Here is a 24,551-nt window from a genome sequence, read left to right as displayed (position 1 = left end):
GTAGGGAAAAACTTGCTTGACCATCGGACTGTAGAAGATACATACCAAATAAGAGCAGAAATCCGTCTTGCTTTAAACAAATTAAGGGTGGTCTCTCACTCTGCTTTGCCTTTGCATATTTGGAAAGTGCTGAAATAGAAGAAAGAAAGGGTTATAACACTTTTAGAAATATTTCAGAAGAATGAGAGTAAGACTAATAATTACAGTGAAATATTCCAGAGTGTTTTATTCAGTTAGCAGGAAGGGTAATAAGGGCAGATACTTTCCCAGTCCTGACAATTCCTCAGCTTGTATTGATGTACAATGAAAAGAACAAAAGATAACTAATGGTCTACGAAGAGGACACCCTTAGTAGTAAGCTGGTGTCTCAGCATCCATCTTCTCACTGATCAATATAAGAAACTATAACTTCACTGGTTGTTTTATGAGGTCTTTAAAAAAGCACACAGAATTATCAAGATCATAAAAAAGTGTATTTCATTCTTTTGTGGCTATAGCCTCATTATTCTGCCTGGGAAAGGACACCGCGATTCTTCTATGTCACAACCCATTCTGAAGGGAGAAAGTATTTGTGTTATTTTTCAGCTCACAATCTGTGCAGTTTGTCTCAAGTGGAAGGTCCTCTTCTAAGCCAGCTGGCTCATAAAACAAGTGTCCTGCTGCCCTCCTGGCTGGATGTGAGCTCCATGCCTTCCCTTGGCCCCCACAGCCTGTGCAGAGCCGCTCAGAGCTGCCAGACTGCGACTCACCAGCCCGGACATCTCTGGGCCCGGGCTGGCAGGGCTTAAACCAGCTCTGGCCTGAAGCAGCTTGGATGTAGCCAAGCACAGCAGTGCTCCTGCTAATGAGCTCTGCCTTGCTCAGGGGTGTACAGAGCACGGCCCTTCCAGCTGCTGCTGTACGCTGCGAGCGCCGGCCTTGGAGGTGGGGAGTGGTGTGTGGTGCTGCACATCATGCACCCCGTGGGCACACTCACCGGCTCCTGGGCTGCAGCAGGACACTGGAAGCACTTTGTGACTTTTAAACACCTAAGGCATGTGGATGGTTCCACAGGTAGACCTAAAGCATGAGCTTAGATCAACTTTCTAAATAGCTGAAGTTAGGCTCTGCCATAGGATGATTTAGAGGGGAGAAAGCACTGATTGTCTCAGGATGAAAAAAAGGAGAGGGATGTAAAGGTAGAGTTGCTAACGAGGGCTGGGCTAGCATTTGGAAGAGATTGAGAGCAGCTCTGCCCTGAACTGAAAACATACTCAGGAGAGCTGGAGATGGAGACCTAGGCTGTGTTTTGAGCAAGCACTGCTTCGTAAGCATGCTAAGCTTTACAGTTTTTCAGCTTTCTTTGACTAAATCAGATGATCAGCTCTCCAGAGCATGGTTTGGCCCTAGCTACTCTGTCCCAGAACCCATCACAGTGAGGTGCTGACCTGTAGGGATGCAGGCCCTGCAGTACTGTGGCTTATAGTGTGTTTCTGACAAATTGGAAAAGACCATCCCTGTCCTTCAACTGGCAATGCCAGCTCTAAATACCTGCACATCTGCCCTGTGCTAGGACACATGACAGATTTTGGTCTGCAGGCTTGTGTGCTGAATAGTTTTTGCCACCTAACAGTGCTTGCATCCATATCTGATGGATTCTGGGCTCCAGGCCTCACAGGTGGGAGATTACAAAGTGTGATAAAGCAATTTCAGACATTTTTAGAGGTTTTGAGAACCTAAGCCCCCAGCTCCAGTAGTCAAGTCCACAGAGGATGCACATGTGACAAGAAAAGACACATGGAGACTATGGGAGATGTGCTGTTCTATTGGGTGTTGAATGAAATGGCTTCAGTGCAACAAACAGATAAAATATTTTCTTTCATTTTTGAACTGAGAAAGATAAAAGGTCTTCTTTGTTTGCTGCAGCTAGGAAGAAAAGAGACTCCCAGGGCAATGCCTCTTGCCTGTCCCAGTACTGTTCAACGTGGTTTGGGTCAACACAGGTTTGGGGACAGAGAAAAGGTGATCCCTGGTTTCAAGGAGCCCAGGCCTTGATTTGGGTGGAGTTGGCATTGCTTAGCAGCCACAACATAGACACAAGTCAGGGTTTAAGTAGAATGTAATTTACAGCAGTTCCTGTAAATAAGGACTTTTCCAATGCCCAGTAAAACCCTCTGTAACTGTGGAAAATAGAGTGTTCTCAGCTAAACCCAAGGAAAAAGCTGGGAGAGGTCTGTACTTTACTGCCTTTTAGCACAGGTGTCATTTTACATCTTTAGATCATTGAAATCCATATTGAGCTCTCTGCCTGTTCATATTATTTCTGGAAGCAAGTTGGGTTACTCATAAGTACTGATAGCACATATATTTTATATTTGCATGGGGTGTCAAATAACATAAGAGTAAATTTTCTTTCTGTGCTGATTTGTTGCTTTGGAGTCAGCAATTTTATTTCGTTTCATCAGTATTTCTCCAAACTCAATCTTTTCAACAAAACAACCTATGTTAAGGTTTGACTGATCTCTACTAGGAGAATTTCTCATGTTCTTTTCTGTACTTTTGCATGGTTATTGTCACAATCCACTAATAAGTAGCTCAACGTGCTACTTCCTCAAGAGTCCTGTTGCCTTTCCTGGAAAACAAAAGGCAAATCCAAGTCTTTTGCTCTAGTAAATGCTGTGTTTCTCATACAATTTGTACAAAGTATATTAAGAAATCAATATACACAATAAAACAGAGCCTAAAAAAGCCTCCAGACTGCCCTCTAACACTGTGACACCTGAATTGCTTCAGTGGACATGAACAAAAGCACGCAGAAGCAAACTCATTTCAGGCAGAAAGGACAGAACTGCCACTTTTGCTACTGGCCTCTCCAGAGAGCCCTTTCATATCTCTAGGAGATAGACCTCAGCATGCTTCAATCTAACTTTTAAGCTAAACCCTTTAAATTTTCCCACTGGTTTCACCTTGGGGGCAATTATTGCATCAAGCAGTGCCAGCAGCTTTCTCTCTTGACCTTTGTGGTTTTTACCCTTCCATTGACCAGGCAGAGGTGGTCCAGGTGACATGTAAATCAAATGTGGACAATCCTTAATAACATACCAACATGTGAAAGCAAATTTTCTGATTTGTTTCATTCTAGCCTGAAGAACTTGCAGACGAAATTAAGCATATCTGCATTAGAATGGAGAAAGGATCCCAAAGTGAAGAAGAAAGAAAAACTAATCTGCATGAATTTTGCTTTCTTTTCCAGGTACCTCCAGCATCTACCCTTCTTGATGTGAAACACAAATTTCACAAAGCATGTAAGTACTATGGCTACCAGGCTGGAGGCATAGTTAGAGGCCTTTCACTTAGAGAAATTGTCAAATTTATTTTTCATGAATCTCACACAAAAGCTGAGACTGGCTTGACAGCTCCAGTGCTCAATAAGAACAGTGCTTGAACTAAAGTTCTATTGTAGCTATTGCAGATGGGAGAGACTGGAAGGAGATAACTGCATAATTTATCACTGCCAGCACATGAGGGGCAGTAGTTTTTATCTTGTTTTTAATGTTACACAGTGTCAATTCAAGACCAGTACTACATTTGTTCTCCCAGTGTTATACTGGATAAACTTCAATAAATATAGACTGCTTCAAGCTGGCCCTAAACTGACCATGTGGACCAAAGAAATACTGTAGTGGGGAACTTGAGTTCAGAGTGATTAAATGACATCTGAATTTAGGTTAGATATACAGAGGAAATTCTTTATGGTGAGGGTGGCAAAGCACTGGCACAGGCTGCCTAGAGAAGCTGTGGATGTCCTGTCCCTGGAAGGGTTCCAGGCCAGGTTGGATGGGGCACTGAGCACCCTGGTCTAGTGGGTGGCATCTTAGATACTGAGCTTTCATTAGTTTTACAAAAAAAAAAAGTGCGATCAACTAAAGGCTAGATCCCTTTTGCAACAACAACAACAAAAAGGTTGTCAGCCACTAATATGCCTGAGTTCAGAGTAGGGTAAGTAGAAAAAGCACTATGCTTCTCCTCTGTCCTTAGAATTTTATAAAACACTGAAGCTTAAGGCATCTGTGGTTGCACACGGGTTCAGTTGATGAAGTGAAAGGCTGTTAACCTGCCTGCTCTAAAGTTACTTATTTTCCCTCCCTGTAAGGGCTTGTAAAATACAAAATGGCAAAAGTTCAAAAGCCACACTGCTGAATATGAAAAGATCGAGTGCATAAGTTTTAATATTTCAGTAAGGGTATGTCCTCCCATCAGTTTGTCAAATGCAGTGCACTTCTGCCTAGAATCTCTTAAATCAATTGAAACGGGATTTATATTGATGCAGTTTAAATTTGTTGGAGAACCCTGGCACAGAGGTTTATGCCAATATAACTGTGATGTGGTTTTTAATGGATTTGGGCTAAAATGATGCAAGATTGTGTACAAGCCATTTCAATGGCACCTGTTTTGATATTAAGAAGCATCTTACTCCTCAAGTACTCCCAGTGATGTAAGTGGAGCTGAGTGTAAAGGAAGACAGTAAGCATACAACAAAGCACAGCACACATCATGAACCAAACCTCTGGCAGTGCAGTGTTTTACAGCGCAGGGAAGGGCTGGCAAGTGCCTTCAATGCTTTTTAAGTTCTCAGTTTTTTACGTCAATTCCTCCCATTCCTTGGAGTACACCATATCAGTGTCCTCTGTCCTTTCTTCTCATTTCAGCTCATTGCTTTGATCTCTCTTTTCCAGTTCAGCCTGGATGTTGTTGTCTCATGAGGTTCCCCCCCTTCCTTCTTTCCCGGTTGCAAAGATCAAACCTTCACTTTTTTCTCTTTGTATAGTTAGTGGGATGACAGCTAATAAAATATTGCTCTCTTAGGCAAGGGCTGAGAAGGGGCTGAAGCTGATCTGTGGATACCTTTGGTTAGCATGCATTTTGTACTAGCTCATGCATTCATTTCTGTCATTTTGTGTGTGCCAGACTCACATGTTCCCCTATAATCTCTCATTAAAACACACTCCTACGCACACCCCCTTACAGTCTCCCTGTCTTCATACACTCTCCTTTGATCACCCATGCAATTAAGCTTTCTCCTCAGCTGGTATCTTGTCAGCCCTTCAGTGAGAGGGACCCCTGTGCAGCAATTTCACAAGCATCATCTCTGTCACAGATCAGGTTTTGCTGCCTGATTCAAGAAAGGAGGAAAAAGACTGAATTGTGAATTGCAGCACAGGCTGTTAGACATTAAAATAAAAGAAATGAAATGCAAGTGACACGTGCCGTCTTACTGAAAAATAATTTCTAAGTTAGCCAAATATTAGTTTGGATCTACATTTATACAAAAGGCAGAATAAGGATTTAGAAGTCCAGGAACAAACACTGAAATACTCCTCAGCCTTCACTTCAGCAAAACTGTCTCTACTGAAACAATCCCAGTAAGGCCTAATCCTGTGCTTTTTGTGGCATTGGGTTCATGGGGGCAATCCCAGTTTCATCACCGGTGATTCAGGGATCTTAGTGGAGAGTAACCATTTAAGACAAAGTGCTATTTTCATGGGAGTTCAAAGGCTTTTTCCAGACGGAAGCTGAATCATCCCCTGGCTGCTGTAGCCACCGCCTGTGGGAGGGACGGGCAGCACCAACTGGGGTCAGCCCAGAACAGCAGATTCCCTGCTGCAGCCCCCTCCAGCCATCAGCTCTCTGTAACAGATGTTAGAGCCAGGCTGTCATGCTTAATGGCAAACATCACACCTGCCCACCATGGATCTGTCTAATCCTTTTTAAACCTACTTACAGTTTTGACCTCAGAAAAATCCTCTGGGAAGGAGTTCCACAATATAAGTGTGTTGTGGACAAACGCCTACACTTCTACAGCTTGATGTTTTCTTCCTGAAATTGAGTGGCAGCTGTGTGTCAGGGTATCACTGGACATCATGCTGAGTTGTCTGAGGCATGGGCAAAGAAGCCTCAATCAAATTGGTGCTGTGTGCTAGGAGACTTTACTAGAATTTTCCTCATTCCTTTGGCTAGCTGGCAGACATGCAACCAAGCCAAAAACTAAGTGTATAAGAAAGACGTCTCTTGACCCATTTTCTCAGTTGCTTATAATGAGTTAGGTACCTGCCATTTTCTTTATCTATACAGATTATGTTTTCAATGGAGAAAGAGATAGCTTGTAGGCTAAAATTCCTGAGCTCTTGTCCTTGGCAATAACTTTTCACCTTTAATTTATTTTTATCCTTGCAAAATGTATTGGACTGCTGGGGGAGGAAATCTTACAGATAGAAAATGAAAAACTGTAATAATAATGCTAATTCAAGTATCACATAACTAAAATAAAATACCTCTAGAACAGATAATATAGTGGAGTCAGTGATCATTAAATATTTTCAAGGTTACTGCATGAAAGTTGCTGAAAAAGCTCATGAAAGAAGAGGAAGAACAGAAATGAAAGGGGGTAATAAGATCTCAGCAGTACTGTAACAAACTGATGGAGGCAACCTCTTGCACAAGGGGGACAGCACAATTGCAGCTACACTTTGAAGCCAGAAGGGTGAGCGTAGGGAGGCCAGAAATTACCCTCTAGGCAGAAGGAGCAGGCAGGGAAGGCAGGAAGCCTAGTGATGTGTGGAAGAAAAAAGTGAAGTCCAAGAGACAACTGAAAACATCATGTCAAGGGTATCCTGGGCTGCAGAGGGAAATAAAGTGCTCAAGGAATAAGGAACATCTAAGCTAAAAGAAGTTATACAGGGCATTTAAAATAAGCCATATCAATGAAAGCAAATCATTAATACAGAAATTGTCAGTAGATGGCACTCAAGAATAAACAGCATAACTTCTAAACAATATGAAACTTCAGAATCTTGCCATACCATCTTGTAACTGCTCCTTATAGGTATTTCTATAGTGATCCTGGGACCTATGTTCCCTGGAATGCTGCTGAAATATTTTCTCTTGCTTTTCTCTAGAGAGAGGACGAGGAAAAAGACAGTGCAATTCCTTCTTCATGATGGGACCAATCTCTCTTTTAGCCTCCTCCTTACAGTAGGGCAGTGTGTTAGGGATCATCTGCCAGGTTTTGCCTACTGCTCTCATCCTGAGTGTTCCCCAGAAGCAACAGGAGAACCCTGCAGATTCCACCCCCCTGCAAACCCCCTGGTCAGAACACCCCCTGTCTGACTGTCTGCACAAAAGCAAATCAGAGGCTCCCGTGCAGGCCCTTCCACCACAGCATTCACCACGCCTGTCAAACACTCCCACTGACTTCCAGGTGCTTGAATAAGATGTTTATTGCCTAGTGCAAGGAGATGTGCTCTCAGAAGACAAACATAAGCAGAAGTACCAAATCACACAATACTTTTCCCTGTGCATATTCTCCCTCCTCCCCTTTTTCAAAATGACCTGTTACTGCCTTCAGCTCACTTCTACCCCCAGTTGCCTGTCAGTAGTGCTCCGCTCAGGCAGTGCTCAGCAGCTGCAGGGAGAGCAGCACTTTAAAAAAACCAGGTTCTTGTTCACCCAGAACCCTGAAGCAGATCTTCAAAACACAGAACAGCAGAAATCAAGCTGATGGGGTGAAGGGCAAGGAGGAGAATCTCTCGTTGCTCAGAAATCACAAAGCAAGCTTTGTGAGCACAGCTCAAGGCACAAGAAGTACTAAAATTAATTCTTTAGTGGAAGAAGTCCTCTTTCTTTTCTCCTTTCTAAAAAGGCTGCTAAGCGTTTTCATGCTCTTAATGTGCAACTTTTCTGGTTTTCATGACATTTGAAATCTAACAGCACGATTCCAATAGCAAGGGCATCAGGAATAACTGGTTTTTTGCCAGGCCCTGTGCTGACACACAAGAGCAGGATGCAGAACTGATGCTGGAAAGGATGACTGTACTGCATCACGTAATTTCCTTCTGGAGGCTGGCTGTGATGTTAAACTGCAAGGCTCAGAGAGGTGAGGAAGGATGCTGTGGGGATTAGCCATTAAGAGCAGTACCAGGGAGAGCGGTGACTGCTAAGCCAGTCCTTGCCTACTGGCTCTGTATAATCAGGACTGTCTGATAACACAGTCTTGCTGAGAACCTGCAGTTCCTCTGATTTCTCCACACTGTCTATTACGGCTGGATTCTCAGGTTGCAGAAAGTTAATGAAATCTGTCAATTTTGATGCCTGGAGAGACTCATGTGCCTGATGAATACATCTGCTGGGGACTAAGAGAAGCTGAATTATGCTATTTATGGCTCAGCAAAGTTGACTTCATACTCTTGGCCTGTCAATCAGCCATGTGTCTCACAAACCAAAGAGACCCAAATAAGTTATATCTAGGGCACAGAGCCTTCCAGAGGGATCTTTCTTCTGTCCTATATTAGGAGATCAGGCTTTGAGAAAGCCAACATTTTTGAAAGAGGGCAACGATCTGATCTCACCATGAGTTGCCTTGAGCTGGATGCATTCCCTGGACAGAAAGGCAGCTACAAAGTCTATAGCTTTTATCAGATCTCAAACTCCTTCCTCCCTGATTGTGTCCTAAGTAGTTCGCACTAGCCCAGAATCCATATATGAAGGAGTTTTCGAAAGGACAGACAATATCCTGCTGTGCAGGCGTCTGATTGCAGAGCTCAGAGGCCCAGCATTACGTCCCCAGTATGGATTCTCAGAGCACACTGGGCTGGCAGTCACATCCAGCTATTGTTTTCAATAAATTCTCCCCTCTCTGCATTCATAACAACTCAATTGGAAATTACACAATGAAGGCAAATCACTGGGGATGGACAGTTATTACAAATGGGCACTAAGAAGAACGGTGATTTCATCAGTGTAAATTGCTCATTCATCTGTGTTGATTTGTAAATGGAAATTACTAGATTAGGAGGGAACATGGTATTTATTCCATCCTATATTTATAATTTAGTTTTCTTTTGTCTTAGTCACAGAGCAGAGATCAATAGAATACTAGTTTCTGATGAATTTCCGTATCCCTCAAGTGACACAATTCTAAGATCTTTTTACTTCTCTATGCCTGTCAATACAACCCAGTTTATTAGAAACTCCTTGAATTTCTTGTTACTTCCTCAGTGAGGCTTGTATATTCTGAAATTCTTTACTGTTTGCTTCCCAGCTCTGAGCACAAAGTAAGCAACAGCTCCTGCCACAAAATTCAAAGAGGTTGCTACCCTCTTCCTTCCCAGCTCAAAATCAGAGATCTCATCCATGAGCAAATTGCTTCCTGCCTGTGCAGCACGTGCCTGTAAGAACAAGGACCCAAATTCTTGCCTCAGGATGGGGCTTTAGTCACAAGACCAGCCCATTCAGTAACTGCATTTCTATCCTGGGCAGGGAGAAGCATCAGGAGGACGACCCCCTCTCAGCTTATTTGTGACATATCTGTGCAAATCTGGATATGCAAAATACAGGAGTCTGTCTGCTGGTACAGATTTGTGTGACCTGAATTTATGGCTTGGCTGTCAAAATAATTGAAGCCCTCCTGTGAAAGCTGGCAATTTTTTAAACTCCTTTGCAACAGCCAGTCAGGAAATGAGAATGGCATCATTGACCTAACACTGTTAAAAGAAAGGAGAAGCCAAACTGAGTTAACCTCATGATTTTCATCCTCAGAGTGCATGAAGATTTGCCTTTTTCTCAGACACCACACCCCCCATCCCCATTCTGTATTGGAATGACAGAAAACCAATTCTGGCTGTTTTCCAAAAGGGACAGACAATGCATGGAGCCCATCACATACCTCCAGAAGGTTCTGTGCACTTCACAGACACTGTTGTGCATCCTGAGCTGTGGTCATCAGCCTCCCATTTAAGCCCCACTCATGTGTCTCTGGACACTGCTAAGGCCCAGATTTTGCTTTTGGACATTTCTAGCTGGGGTGCTGAGATAACAGCAGTGAGAGCAAGCAGCAGACCAGGCATCTACAGTTCATTTCTCTGCTGAGCACTTGAATCTCATTATAAGTTACAGAGAAAGAGATACTAAAACAGTCTGAAAAGCCTCTGATCAGGTATCCATTAAGTTTTGCTTTCTGAAATACATACATGGTTGCAAAAATATTTTATGTATTAAATTAGGAAACGATGGTGGAGGTTTGGTTCACCAAGCTGATTTAGAAGCAGGGCACAGAGAACCTTAAGCAAGACTTTAAGAGATGGATTTTTAAAGCATTTTGGTCTCCAAAAGATAATAATAAAATCCAGGAGGCCCCCTGGGACTTTTGAGGTCTCCCGATTAACACTGAAATGAATGTGATGCTTAAGACTTAGGTCTTTAAGACTTGACCAATAGGAATCATGCTGTTGACTGGGGTGAGTTGTGTGCTAGACACCTTCCCCCTTTTGAACTTCATTTTCTCATCTATAAAATAAGAATAATTTACCTGCCTTTCATCCACTTTGGGATCTTTTGTCTGTTTTGGCTGCCATCCTGTAAGAAACACTTGGGAAAAAGGATGACTTAAATATATGTTTAATGACCTATTGAACCAGAGGGAGTAAGGTGTCTAAAACACAAAAGCCAGGATTCATTAAATCCTTATAGAAATAAGATGACCTTCAGAAAACCATCAGTATTAAAATCAGCAATGGAAAAAGTGAAGATCAGCTCAAAAAATTTAATGAAAATTCACGTTATTTCTCTTTCTTTTTGACAGCTGCTGCATCTGATGTTATTGCATTTCATTAGCAGGATTACAGATATCATTTCAGATGAGTAACATAATAAAAGAAAAGGCAGCAATTCTACTGAGATGTAGCTTGAAGCAGAACTGTCCCCCTCTGCTCTCTGGGATATTGTTCCCAGCTGAGATTTACAGTGCTCTAACAATGCATCACAAATGACATCCTATGTAAACAATTGGAGAACAAATGTGAGATGCTATTTAAATGCCTCATTAAGAAAAGGAAATTTCATAGCTAGATTCTTTGCTTTTTTTGACTTTGCAGTAGATTTAATTGACAGATCTAGATGAAAAACATCAATTTGTTTACCAGAATTGCCTGTTATTATTTACCATGTGTCTTATATTGCTGCCTATGGTTCAGCTGAGAAAATTACAGTAGAAGGCCCTATAGAAGTAGTCCAGGCCCAGAGAATATCCAGTCTTAGGGAAAATGAGGAACTAAAGCCTACTGAACTGTTAATAGAAGATGCCAAAGTAGTTTTGGGTTTAAAACTGCTTCTAGATCAATTTAAACTCAGATATTAATGTTTTTTGTCTGAAGAAGAGACTAATTCCCAGTGTTTACCTGGTGTTCACCAGCAGGCTCGTGGGCTTAATGTTCATTCAAGGAACTCAGGATGCTGAAAGCCCCAGTGGGCCTTCATAAGTGTGAAAAGAATCTCATGTCCATTAATAAGACAGGTGTCTGTTGATTAACGGAGGGTCAAGGTCACCTGAGGCTTTAAATGTGCTCTGCACCTACATCAGGTTTTTCATAGGAATCCCTGTGCTTTTGAACACCTAAGTTGGCACGTGGCCTTACTGAAAGGTCCAACAGCTTCTCTTACAAAGAGCTGCTTGGAATGGATGTGTAGGAAATATCCCAGGATTTCTTGTGAAAGACAACAGGCACTGGATAGCAGGAGAGGAAGTGAATCTCCCTTGCCAGAGTGGAAGGAACCTTCCTCCTTGAAAAACCTCTGAGAACATGGGAAATAAATGACAAGTCCTATGGTGTCATCTCTGCTAGACAGGCTAGAGAAGAGGCAGCAGCTTCAGCTTCTAAGTGCAGACTTTCCCCCAGGTCTTCTCTGCCTCATGTATTCCCTGGATGTTCTTCTGCAGCCCCTGGCCTCCTCAGGGCTAGGAGCTGTGATGTAACAGGTAACTGCAATTCCAGGGGTAGGGTCAGGTGAGCACAAGAGCAAGGGGGGCTGTTCAGACCTGTGTGTGAAGGATCTCACCCTGTGATAGTGGTTTGTTTTGCATTTGTTTACACGCAAGCCCTCTCTCATATTTGTAGCCTATTTCTTTATTTATTTTCCTATTTGGGCATGCGGGGAAAGAAACCCTAAGAACAAGCAAAACAAGAAAGCTTTCAAACAAAATTTGGTATTTCCAACTGTTTCAAGTTAATGAAAGCAATGCATCAAAGACAAGAAGGTGAACAAATGATTCACAGTAAAAATAATGTAGCAGAGTTTTGCCTCTTTCTAAATTGTCCCCAAGTCGCAATGATATTGAATACATTTGCTGTTGAAAATTACTCACCACTGAAACAAATGATGTGTGAGTTATACTGGAACAACACTTGTTGCCCTGGTTTAAATACATACTAGTGGAAGGCAATATTTTTTTTATGTTCTGCCATTAGACTACAAGTTCAGAGTGTACAAACTGTCTAGATGAGCCGTGTCTATAACATTTACAGAGGGAAAGCAGTAGAGGTGTTCAAAGGCCATGAAGTGTTTGCCGTATAGATTGGGATGAAACGTCATCCCTCAAATATGAGAACGAATACTCAACAAGCAGTATCACTGCAATCAAATCCTTCATGGACTGTATCTGGGAAGCTGTGGAAAAGCTTTTAGGTTGGAAAAGGCCTCTGAGATCATTGCGTCCAACCTTTGACCGATCACCACCTTGTCAACCAGTCCATAGCACCGAGTGCCATGTTCTGTTGTTTCTTGAACACCTCCAGGGACGGCGACTCCACCACCTTCCTGGGAAGCCCATTCCAATCTTTAGAACCCTTTCCATGAAGAAATTCCTCCTGATATTCAGCCTGAACCTCCCCTGGTGCAGCTTGAGGATATGTCCTCTCATCCTGTCATTGGTTGCCTGGGAGAAGAGCCTGATCCCCACCTTGCTACCACCTCTTTCAGGGAGTTGTAGAGAGTGATAAGGTCCCCTCAGGCCTTGCAGCAGTGCTTCTGAGGCACAAAACCCTTTCCACAACCTAAGTAAAGTGGTTGGAGGGGGGAATTAAACCAGCCCAAACAAATTTCTCCCAGGAAGGACATGGGAACATGACAGCCTCTGGCTTGCATGCTAGTGTCTGCTCTGCTGCCAGAGCAGGGCAGATCTCTGCTGCCTTTTTCTCACTGCTCCTGGAGAAATTACAGTTTAGCCCTGTTCCTAGTGGGGATTAATTTTCAGTGTGGTGAATTTACCAATGAATTTATGAGAAGTTAATTTGTACTAAGGACGAAATCGTGTCAATTCAAATGTGTTCAGTTAATTGTTGATGGCATTGGTGTGGCCATTAGATACAAAACCCACATTGCTTTGGGGGTCAGCGAGGGAAAACATCCTGATTAGCTTAGTGGCTGGAGAGAGCACTATCCCTTGGATAGTCAATATTGAAAGAAAATTATACTTAATTAGCATACTTTATTAGCTAATTGACTGTGGAATGCTTTTAAAGAAACAGCTAGAGCCTGGTGTAGGAGTCTGCCCAGTACATCAGTGGGGAAGGCACAAATGAGCTTTTGAGCCATCTTTCCTGTGTCAGCTGTGATTGTTGGACCACTGTGTACTTTCTGATGCTGGAATATAAAACCAGTGGGGCCCCAGTCCTGCTGTAATGTGTGTTGGCACAGGACCACATTCAGGCAGCGTGCAAACAGCACTGGTTTGAAACACTGACCTTGCCAGTTCTCTGCTCTCTGTCCCTCTTGCAGCTTTGTGGAGAGCTGCTACCTAAATGTACTCAGCAGTTGTGCTGATTGTGGCAGTACCCACACCAGAGCTTTCTGAAGTGAGGGAGCAGTGACCTGTGTTATCAGTGTCCTGAAGCCCAGCCTATCTGCGACACCGTGAGGCACAGCACTACTTGTTCTCTCAGAACCTGGCACGGGATGAGCATGAACAAAGGTTTTAAAAGGAACAACATTTTAAAACAGGCCTTAATATCTTACTTCCTGTGTTTCCTGAGACCACGAGGGTGGGCAGATACCTGTGTTTAAATGCTCTGCTTTGCTGCCAGTGAAAACCTTGTCTGGGCTGGCTACTCCAAACCAGTACAGATAGTTGAGCATTTATGGGTTGAGATAGACAGTAACTGATTCCATAAGCCATCAAATATTAAGCTGCATTTTAAAAAATCCCATGTCAAATTATGAACAAGAAGATCGAGAGGAAGGATATTTTTCATCCCTGAAACACATACTTAGTTTGGCAAAATTAAGATCCTTAATGTGCAGTTTCTCAGGTTTGTGTTGCCCTTCGTGAGAAGGCTTCACTGATAGAGCTTATATTTAGGAAGAGAATCCTGCTTGAGTTCTCACAGCCTCCTGATACCTGAACAATTATCTTTGTTACCCTTTCCAGACTTGTGGAGATGAGAGAATCAAAGGCAAAGATAACTACCAGAATACAGATCCTCAGTTGGCATAAATTACTCATCTCTCTCTTAATCTGGGCTGGTACTTCAGAGCCAGAACCCAACTGTCTGCGAATGCGAAGCAAACCCAGTGCTGTTACAGTGCCCTCCCTGGGGGTCCCTGGTCAAAAGATTCCCGAGCCCATTAGGCAGAGCCCAGCTGCACTGACCACCCCCTGCCACCCTGCAGTGTGTGACTGTGTCACAGGGGCAGCCAGGGCAGGGTGAGGGGGTCCAGGCCTGCAGTGACGCTGCCCCACGGGGTCACAGTGCTGTCCTGGCCAGCTCTGCGCAGCACCACGAGCTCAGACCTCCTCACCTCTCTGCAGTGATGAAGGGCAGTCCCCGTGGGAAAGTTCCTTCCCACTCCCAAGCTTGTCAGAGTACCTATTTTCTTGTTTCTCTGTATTCTGGTCTGTCGTTGTTATTAATGAAGTAAAAGGTGAGCCTCATTCCCTTTCCCTTCCTTTGCGCATGCACATTAATTTAAATGCAAATTCACACAGAAAGATCAAAATTAATTATGCTTTCTGCAGCAGGCTACATGAAAATGGAAATGCACAGGGCTGGCTTTTCCCTTTTCTCTTTTTTTTTTTTTGGAAGTGCAAAGGAAAAACAATGTAGAAAAAATATTAACATATGCATCTAAATGTTGCATGCTTGCTTGCTTTTTTTTCCTGATGCTTTTTGGTTGCCTTCAGTTGCAGATTGTTTCAGAAGGAATATTGAAAGGTTAATGTGTTAGTGACATAAATTGACATCCAAATGACAAATAATATTCTGTTTACCACTAAAAAGAATCAATCTCCATTAAGAAAAACCATGCTGACTCTTAAGAAATTTGTCCATTAATGCCTGATCAGAATATAGCCAAACAATGAGACTTTAAATTTTTATTTCAGTGGGGAAAAAAAGGTATGGGGGAAGTGGAGTGTTCTGTTCCTCAAGAAGTTCAGGCATTTATATAAGATTTTTAATGAAAATGCAGTCAAGTAAATTTGTGACTCAAGGTGCAGCGCGGACTCCCACAGTCTGGAGCTTCACATCTGGGCACAGTCACAGTAGCTGAACTGCCCCCAGGAACCGACATATGGACAGGGCTATCCTTTTTTGCCAGATCCTGGGCAAGAAAGGCAAAATTCTGAAACTTTTTTTTAAGGGGAATGGGTGCAGGCATTGTGTGCACTGTGCTATAGAGACATTAGGTGACCTCTGAGAAACCTTCTGGATCAGTCTCTGTGAGGCTTCAGTGGAGCTGCCAGGGTGACTGTTGCATGACTTCATGTAGGAAAAATGGATGGTCACAGATTTTAAACGCTTAAGGCCAATGGGAATAATCAAATGAACAGCTAAACCAGAAGCATTTAGCCAGATATTTAGTCAGGCTGGGGTTTACTTTCTTAGTAGTCCATGGGAAGTGCATGCTGTCCTGCCTCTGGGCCAGACCCTGTCCTAGTGCTGCTGGTCTTAGCCAGTGTGTCTGAGACATCAGTTCAGCCAGCTCACTGCCTGCTCTCCCTCAGCAAGCAGTGTGGTTGCAGCTCAATGAATTCACATATTGCAAAGACCAGAAGAAAGAAATGGATGCTTATGATCAAATAGCTCATTTTTCAAATTCCACATGCCATTAAGGAAGTGCTTCTTTGTGTCCCCATAGCAACTAGAGTTCAAGGTGCCTTTGTAAAACACATGGCCAAAGATCTTCCCTTCTTACAAATGAAACAAATCAGAGAAAATACTCAGAGAAAAAAGCTGACAAAGAAAAGGGATTTATCTTCAGCTATGGAGCCATTAAAAACAACATCAATTTCAGTACTCTGCTGAGATTTTACTGAACAGGGCACACTGGATCTGCTCTTTCCACTAACTTCCCATAAAAACATGGATCTAGGTCAAGATCTGCTCCCGCTCTTTAAATATTCTGATACACCCTCTCAGAGGTCCTTCTACCAGGAAAACACAGCCTAGCTGAATGATCCCAGATCCAGAAAGTGCCCTCTGAATGTCAGCCCTGTGCCCTAAAGACTTAGCAAGAGATGGAATCAGCACACAATTGGTAGGCTGACCCTGGCGAGCCCTGCTGGTCTCAGGAGCTCAGTCTGGTGTCAGCTGAGAGGTACCTGGAGGGGGCCTGGCCAGACCTGGTCTCTGAGCTAGCCCTGGAAAATAGACCCAGGTGATTGTGCTGGCACTTAGTGTGTCAAAGCAGCAAAACATCTCTTGGCCTGCAGCCAAAGAGGGCCTTTGGAGAGGGACCATGCAAAGAGATGCTGTGGTCCTGCTTGCCCCAGGCTTGCTGCTAAGAGCTGCAATTCTTCAAGTGGGCTGGGTGTTCAGATTGCAGCTCTCAGCAGCTGCCATTTATTACAGTTACAGGAGGCAAGCACAGTAAGTAATCACTTCGGCTACTTTCACTCTTAATCTTGTGGCCAAGCTTAGTTTTACTGTGGTTTCTTTGGTGTGCTTTGCTTTCTACCATCATGGTCAGGAATCACTCAAGTGCGATGTTAGCACAGTAAATCACACAGCCCTTTTTTCCAAATAAAAGCAGAAAGCAATAGCTTCGAGTCATTTCAGCATCCTGCTTCTCCTGCTCGCAGCTCAGTGAAGCAGAAGTACACAAACTTCAGCCTGCAAAGGCTGTGGTTGCTAGCATGGTGATATCTCTATCTTTGTTTTCTCAGAAGTGTTCCTGGGAACACTCAGACACAGCTGCTGCAACCAAGGGAGACAACACTTATGGCCATTGTCTAAGGTCACAGACATGGGACAACTGTATTTGTTCAGCGTTTACTTGTCAAGGAGAGACCTCAGCAAGTTTTAAGATAATCTGCCTGTCTCTATATATTGTGCACAAACCCAGTATCCCCACACATACTGATATGTGAGTCTTTCCTAGCAAATTCTTCTTATTGCTACATGTATATCAAAACTGCCATCTGGTTAAGGTCGTGGAATGCATTTCAGCCGTGCTCAGTTCACATGAGCAAGTGCTGTTACACTTCTCAGCTCATGTGCAACGTTTTTGTGATCAGATAAGGGAGGTTGGTGCTGCAGTGGTTCGTTGGAATTTCCCTGTTTCTGCAAATTTAAACAACATGCTGCTGATGATTGATTATAGTAATTTTGTTTTTCATATCACCCTATTCATATCACAGCAGGTATTGCTTGTAATTATTAAGGCTATTTGTTATTAGAGATGCACGGGTGGTGAAATACAATGAGAAGCAAACAATTTAACTGGTAATAAAATTAGCTGATGATGGAAAGTCAATCTGCTAATTATCTCCAAATTGTGTCTGTCAGTTGTGTTTTGCATTTCTTAGACTCCTCGCTCCCCAGCAGAATAGTTTTTGCAGGTCTGCATTCTAAGGAACACAGCGAATTCCCCAGCAAGAGAGGTTTTCATCATGTTCCACCTTTGTTCTCATACAGGCTCATGTAACTCCATAAATACTTTGTGACACACGGGCATTTGATTGTGCAATTTACTGCAGAGCAGACAGTGCACTAACTTTTCTGTAGAAGATTCTTTATGAAACTTAATAAAAATTAGGTCAATTCCTTCAATTTCATATCTATTGAAAAATACCAAGTACTTAGATTTCTTAGTTGTTAAATTTTCAAAACATCTCGTGATATTTAAGTGGTGAAACACACATTAGGATCAATTTAAATCATGTGGGTAGAGTACCTCTGGACACTGTTAAAGCTGTGTAGGGCCTTTTCTAACTGTCCTTGGTTGCTAGGATTGTCAGCTGGTTCATTTACTAGGATTCTAGTATACAGGCAGTGAACAAACAAACCATGAGGTCAGCAGGACCAGTGGAACTTGGTTTTCTGTGCATTTTTGCACAGTGGTATTGGCAGCTGGGCATGGCACAGAGGCTGTCATTTTAGCTGGTATTTGTATGGTCGTTTGACAGCACTACATCTCCTTTTTATAGCCAGTATTAACAGGTAATTCCATAGTTGGCTATGGGAAAATTAAAGGTGGTTGTCTGTTTTTATGTGTCCTGTCAGTTTGCTTGTATTTTAATTTCTGTTTTAAGTATGGATGGGTACAACAAATAACCCACCCAAACTTAAATATTTTTCCTCATATCCATTTTTTTAAAGAGGTTTTTAAAAGTAAACATTGAGTTTCTTTCCAAGCAAATGTCATCCTGCGTAGAAAAATTATGATGCCTTAAAGATAAAAGAATTAAAATATTCTAAGCTTTTTTAAAATAAATGTATGGATTTTTTTAATGCAAAGTTGGAACAAATTCCTGATAGAGAAGATGGAATGTGGTCAAAGACTTAAGACCTGTCACAATTGCTTACACTTCCAGACTAATGGAAGCCTGTACACATAGAAATAACTTTGCCTGAGTCATAACAGAATAACTCATAGAACTGTAGAACAGTTGAGGTTGAAATGGATAATGAGAGATCATCTAGTCCAGCCCCCTTGGCATGGGAAGGGACATCTTCAACTAGATCAGGTTGCTCAGTGAAGAAGAATGAAGCTGATGTCACTTAAATTCAAGGGGTTTGTGAATAACTTTTCAGCTGAGGAATGGGCAAAGCTTTCAGGTGCCTACATACCTGCAGTTGGAGGGTGACCATGTTGGAGTCTGAGGCAAACATCCTTCCAGAGAAGGATAAGCCAGGAGAGTAGAAATAATCAAATAGAGATGGAAAGCTAGGAAGTAATTTCAATAGCTGTCCAATGATATTGCAAAGAGAGGAACTAAAGCTGTTTTACATAAATGCTAGAAATGTAATAGATGAGGAGGAACCAGAATATTGACTAAATATTAGAGGATGTAATATTGGCTAAATAGACCTGTGGTTTGAACCATCATGGCCACTCTTATTTCCTAGACAGCTTATAGCTGCTTTTCCAAGTCAAAACCAGTCTGGAATATATAAGTGAGCTGAAATGCTATTTTTACAACTGTGTTCCTAGTGTGAAATACATATACAAACCTATAAACCTTGCATAAGGGAGCTGAACAGCTCTGCTAACCACAAGGATTACACAAAGACTGTGACCTGCTGTGGCTGAGCTCTGATGCACCATCACGATGTCAGAAAGTAAATATTGATACATGCCTGATCTTAGATGCCACAGGAGTTACAAGATAAACTTCAGTCACCCACAGTCTTGGATTGCCATTAATCTCTGCAGGAGGCAGCAACGGAAAATGTTAATAAGAAAAAACTGGGAATTAAACCCTGCTAAAAAACCCCCAAAACAACCCTGCAAAAGAGAAACCCTTCATGGAAGCAAGGGGAGCTCTGCCAGGTGTGGGAGTGCAGAGAGGCTTTCGAGTGCTGCACACAGCTGCAGCTGTGCCTCTGCCTTTAACGAGTGTGTGTTTATCCTGTCTGGGAGCAGGACTCTGCACACACACTTCGGAGCTCCTGCTGATGCCAGGTGAAGCTGCTCTGTCAGACAGTGCTGGCTCTGGGTATCCGAGAGAGCCATCAATCCCCCATTCTGACAGGCAGCAGCAAGAATTAATACAAGTGGTAATTAGTCACTCAGTTTGGCTTCTTTTCACTATTTAATGAAAAGAGAGCTTTCCTGCTATAGGAATGAGAGGAATTTGTGTCTGCCATATGCAGGCTGGATTTTAAAAGCATCCCACATTGCCAAACAGAAATCCAGAGCTGTTCTAGTGAGATTTTTGGAGGATCCCTGTGGAAAATAGTCATTGGAGGAAGGCAAATAGGTGGTGACAGGTGGGGCCAGGGTCCCCTTGGCTGATTGCTACCAAATGGTGAGCAGGATGCCTAGGAATGTGTGAGATTTCCTATTTGAGTCTTACCAAGCTGGGAGAGCAGATTCTTTTTGGGGTCACACTTCTCCCCAGGAAGCAATGCTGGTTTCTGCAGGACCCTGGACAGCTAACACTTGGGAACAGCCTTGCTGAAATCTGCTGACAGTAGAGACTGAAAGCAGGAAACTTTGGTGTTCTCACTCAAACCAACATAGAAATGTGTTTGGACTTCATTCTCCACTCCATTTAGCATTTCCACTTGACGTTAGCTGGTGGCCCCCCACCAACACAAAGATCAGGGAAGGAGCAGCTAATTCCTGGCCCTTCCAGAAGAATACACACAGCACTCCAAGCATGGCCTGGAAACCAGAGACACACTGATACTATAACAAGGTCACTGCAGATGAGCAGCAGCAAAGGCACACTTCCATCTGTCTAAATTTTTGAGTATGTTTGAACATAATGGTACACTGAGGCTAAGGAAATATGGGATGACGTGCTTAAATGCACAACCTCTGTTTGCCCTTGTGAAGATTATGAGCCATACCTAAAAGAGCATTGCCACAGGATCAGGTAAATTGACTTTTATTGAAACATACTGTAATATGAAGGGGGGAGCTGGGGGGAAGATTCCAATTTAACACAAATACATTGCATTTCAGGCTCCCAAATAACTATTGATATCTGCTGTCCTGGAGCAAATCATATCTTCCTTGACAAGTCAGACAGCTGCTCCTTCTCTATCTTCCCTTTGTTATCCTTAATAGCCATGGATTGTTGTGGTACCTTGAAAAAAATATTTGCAACTTACTCGATGGATGTCTCACCTCCTGCTATTAGCCCTGGTTCATGGGTTCATCTAACGCCTGTTCTTGCCCACAAAAGTCAGACCAAGTGCTTTTGAAATGAGGGTGTGCTGGGTGTCACTGCACAGTGCACACTGTGTACAGCTCCCTTCCCCTCCAGCTGGCAGCTGGTGTACAGCTCTCCTGATCATCCTGGAATACATTACACAGAAGCAACCTCCAGAGCTCATCTAGTCCAGGTTCCTGCTCAGAGCAGGGCCAACTTTCAAGTCCTATAAGACTGTTCAAGGTCATCCCCAGAGGAGGCCTGACTATCTCCAGGGAAGGTGATCCCACAGCTTCTGGAGGCAAATGTTCCCATGTTTGATCACAGTCATTGTGAACATTTTTTTCCATTTAAAGGTATGGAAATAATTGTACCTTAAATACAGGATCACTAAGAGTGGTAAGATATGTCTAAAAAAAATCTGACTAATTTCACCCAGGCTTTGAATTGAAAAGAAAGCAAATCTCCTTCAAGCTATCAACTGTGTCAAAGGAAATAAAGACAAATGTAGTAGCAATGTCTGAGGGTGGTGATATTGCAGCAGTTTCCTCACCTTTCTCGGACAATATTTGCTTCCCCCAATCTCAGTCAACATCATGGGCTATGTAAGGTCTCCCCAGCCTGCTTCAGGTCAGCCCAAAAATGTGCTAGGTCAGCCCTAAAAACCTTCAACAGCAAACCAAAGAGTGTGTATGGGTTAAGCAAAGTTACTTGTCCTCGTGAGGCAAAAAAGGAGTGTTTATACTGTCCATACAGCCCCACAGCTGCAGAAGCACAGCCTTCTACATAGAGGAACTTTAATGGCCAAATTAAGCACTTGAGCAGCCATGATCCCCTCTGCCCCATGTCTGTGGCGATTACCAGCTTACTCTGACACCAAGGGAAACAAATGCATCTGGAGACCTGTACCTGTTTGACCAACCTGACAGGTCTCTGTTCAAAATCACCAAAGGGAATCCAGTAACAACTGCCAACTGCCATTGTGCATTTTAGAAAGACCTCTAAACCAGAGCATTTAAAAATGTACTTCTAGGAAACATCCTTAAGTTGAGGGTATCAAGAAAACCATAAGTATCCCAGTATTAGCTACCCATGTGCTTCTACTTTCTGTGTCCCTATTTCCCTGATTAATCTGTGATTGAGAACTAATACAAGCTGCACATCCCTAGTCAGGTTTTATGTTCCTGAAGGGGAAACACAAAGTCCTTTGGACTGGACTGTAGCACAGGTATAATTTTGGAAGGAGGGGCAAGACTGATGGATTTAGTACTGCATTTATTATATTTTGGCAAATATAATAATAAATAGAGTCATCTTTATATTTCCCAGTGCTGCACACACAGGCTGTGCTGACAGAGTGCTCAGCATTGAGACTGGCCTTCCAGCACTCAAATGGGGAGAAGGGATTTATGCTCTAATGTGTGTATTCTGTGCTTCTCCCAGCTCTCTTGTATTCTATTTGTATAGCTAAGACTGAAAAAGAGGTGGTTTTTTATTCCATCTCAGTTTTGTAGCTATCAGCTGAAAAAAAACCCCCAAACCTAACAGAAATTTAGCTCTTCTATCATGAAATTAACAGCCACGCTTTGTGATTGGAACAGGTCCCCAGTGGTACCCGTCCCGTGTTGGCCTGCAACTAGAACACAGTGAGTATTCATATGGCTGAACACGGGCACCTAACATATTACTAATGCTCTGGCAGGTTCTCCTCCTCACGGTATTGCTCTCTCTATACTTGTTATTGGGTGAACTGTTAGTACATTCTCATTAACTGACATAAATTATTAACCTATTAGTTTTCTCACTAATAAAGGAACCTAATGGTTTTCATAACCACTGAGTAGAAATGTTCCAGGATACAGTGTATGGATCAAATAACGAAGGCAAGGCATTGTCTTGAAGTTTCAAGCCCATTCACTCCCTTCCTTCCCTCACTGCATTACCCGTTTTAATACTTGCTCAGTGCCTCACCAGAAGATGCAGCTAGCTGCAGGAGGCAACCCCTGTGTCAGTCCACAAGTTCTTGGTGGACATAGCAGTGAAAGATAATGGAAGATGCCAGGAGCTGTTTGGTGTTTGGTCTGTGGATGTGGAGAATTGCAAAGATGTAGAAAATGAGGGCTCAGCACCTGATGGAATTTAGCAGCCTCACTGATGTAAACAGTCGACAAAAGTATATTGAAAGGGAGACCATACATAAAGAAAAGAGCAAAGAGGTGTTGCAGCCATGGCAACATACTATGCCAGTGGCTGCTGGATTTTTCCAATATCCAGCTCACTGCCTACATATATGTAAAAAAGAAGAACCAAATGTTGTTATTTCATGTCTCTGCCTGCACACTTCAGATCCATTAGGTTTGGAAGCAGAAGCTTCAGAATACTGCTAACAGTAGTGTAATGCTCAGATACACCTGGTCTGCCTAGGTCAGACAGCTGGCAAAGAAATCTTGGATTGTGAGCCTTTGCCCAAGAAGTTGCATTCATCATCAGGTGCTGCCTGTTGTAAAACAGCCTGAGAGTGCAAATGCTTCAGCAAAATATGTCAGTGAGGGAGATGCTGCATAACACAGACTTTGCCATTAGTCTTGCAAGACAGGGCAAGCAGTGCTCTGTGGAGTTGTTTGATTGCACGGCCTGTCCCTAATGGGCCAGGTTAACAGAGACAGCATCGTACAGCTGTCACACATTGCTTGCCTCATGCTTTTGTTAAAATGGAGAGGGAATAACTCTCATGGAAGAGCTCTAAGTTGCTAACCTGGAGAATAAATACCAAGTCACCAAAGTAAATCAGACTCCAAGCTGGGCCTACAGCTAGTGAGCAGGGCAGCCTGTGTGTTATGCTGGGTCTCCGAGAGCGCACCTGTTGTTCACCCCATCTCCTCTTCCATTTTTGCCACTGCAGACGGGCCTTTTTTGAAGGATTCCGTCAGCATTCAAAGCCTTGCCGTCTCCTCCATCGTTACACTGTACTTTACAGACCTGGGTCAGCAGGTCGGTTGGACCACAGTAAGTATGTCCTCGTAGCAGTCAGCATGATACATCTTAATGGACAATGTGTTTTGGCATCAAATTGCTTCAGCTTCCTCAGCCTGTGCTTCCTTATGTAAAATGGCATAATTAGTTTATCAGCACTCAAAACAGAATTAAATGGAGAGTGAGCCAAGTTATCAATATGCTAACTCTGACTTCCAATTAAAGATTAGAAGGGGAACATAAAAATATTGCCTGAGGGAAAAAAAAACAATTTTAAAAAACAGTTTTAGCTTATCTTGGGCTCATATGCCTGTGCCGAACTGTAGTCAAATACATTAATTTACTGAAAGACTCCTCATCTTTGAAAGTGGAAGGATATTATAAAGAAAAAATGGATTTCTAGTAATCCTGTTACTAATGCAGGAAAATAACTGGATGGAAATAACTTACGCTTTGTCCAAGCAAAGAACAATTCTGAGAGAGGCCAAGGATTCCAAGCAGAAGATGCCCAGCAAGGCTCAGGAGCCAAAACTTTTGAATCTCCTTGTAAAACAAAAGCATTTGCCATAACAACAATAGCTGTCTTATGCTGTAGGTAGACCAGGTTTGAATTTAGTTATTTTCCTATAAGCAGGTATTGGAAGGTCAGGGTGCTGCGAGAGAGGCA

At 42.9% G+C, this 24,551-nt stretch overlaps 1 protein-coding gene and 1 long non-coding RNA gene across 6 annotated transcripts in view; one reads left to right on the top strand and one right to left on the bottom strand.

Annotated features, from left to right (window-relative positions):
- The window catches only part of LOC108449107, a 481,280-nt gene that overhangs the window by 9,316 nt on the left and 447,413 nt on the right, over window positions 1-24,551 (bottom strand). Inside the window, exon 19 of the long non-coding RNA XR_001865227.1 lies at window positions 46-129. This is a non-coding gene — a long non-coding RNA (uncharacterized LOC108449107). The remainder of the gene's footprint in view (window positions 1-45; window positions 130-24,551) is intronic.
- Window positions 1-24,551, top strand: part of TECRL (trans-2,3-enoyl-CoA reductase-like) — a 71,988-nt gene that overhangs the window by 20,782 nt on the left and 26,655 nt on the right. For all 5 annotated transcript variants that reach the window (XM_017744252.1, XM_008641308.2, XM_017744254.1 and 2 more), the window contains exons 2-4: window positions 3,233-3,284; window positions 22,513-22,557; window positions 23,814-23,917. In XM_017744252.1, coding sequence (XP_017599741.1) covers window positions 3,233-3,284; window positions 22,513-22,557; window positions 23,814-23,917 — 201 coding nt within the window. The remainder of the gene's footprint in view (window positions 1-3,232; window positions 3,285-22,512; window positions 22,558-23,813; window positions 23,918-24,551) is intronic.

This window comes from Corvus brachyrhynchos, unplaced genomic scaffold (assembly GCF_000691975.1).
Source record: "Corvus brachyrhynchos isolate BGI_N302 unplaced genomic scaffold, ASM69197v1 scaffold229, whole genome shotgun sequence".
NCBI lineage: Eukaryota > Metazoa > Chordata > Aves > Passeriformes > Corvidae > Corvus > Corvus brachyrhynchos.
This window is presented reverse-complemented; position numbering and strand designations above follow the sequence as displayed.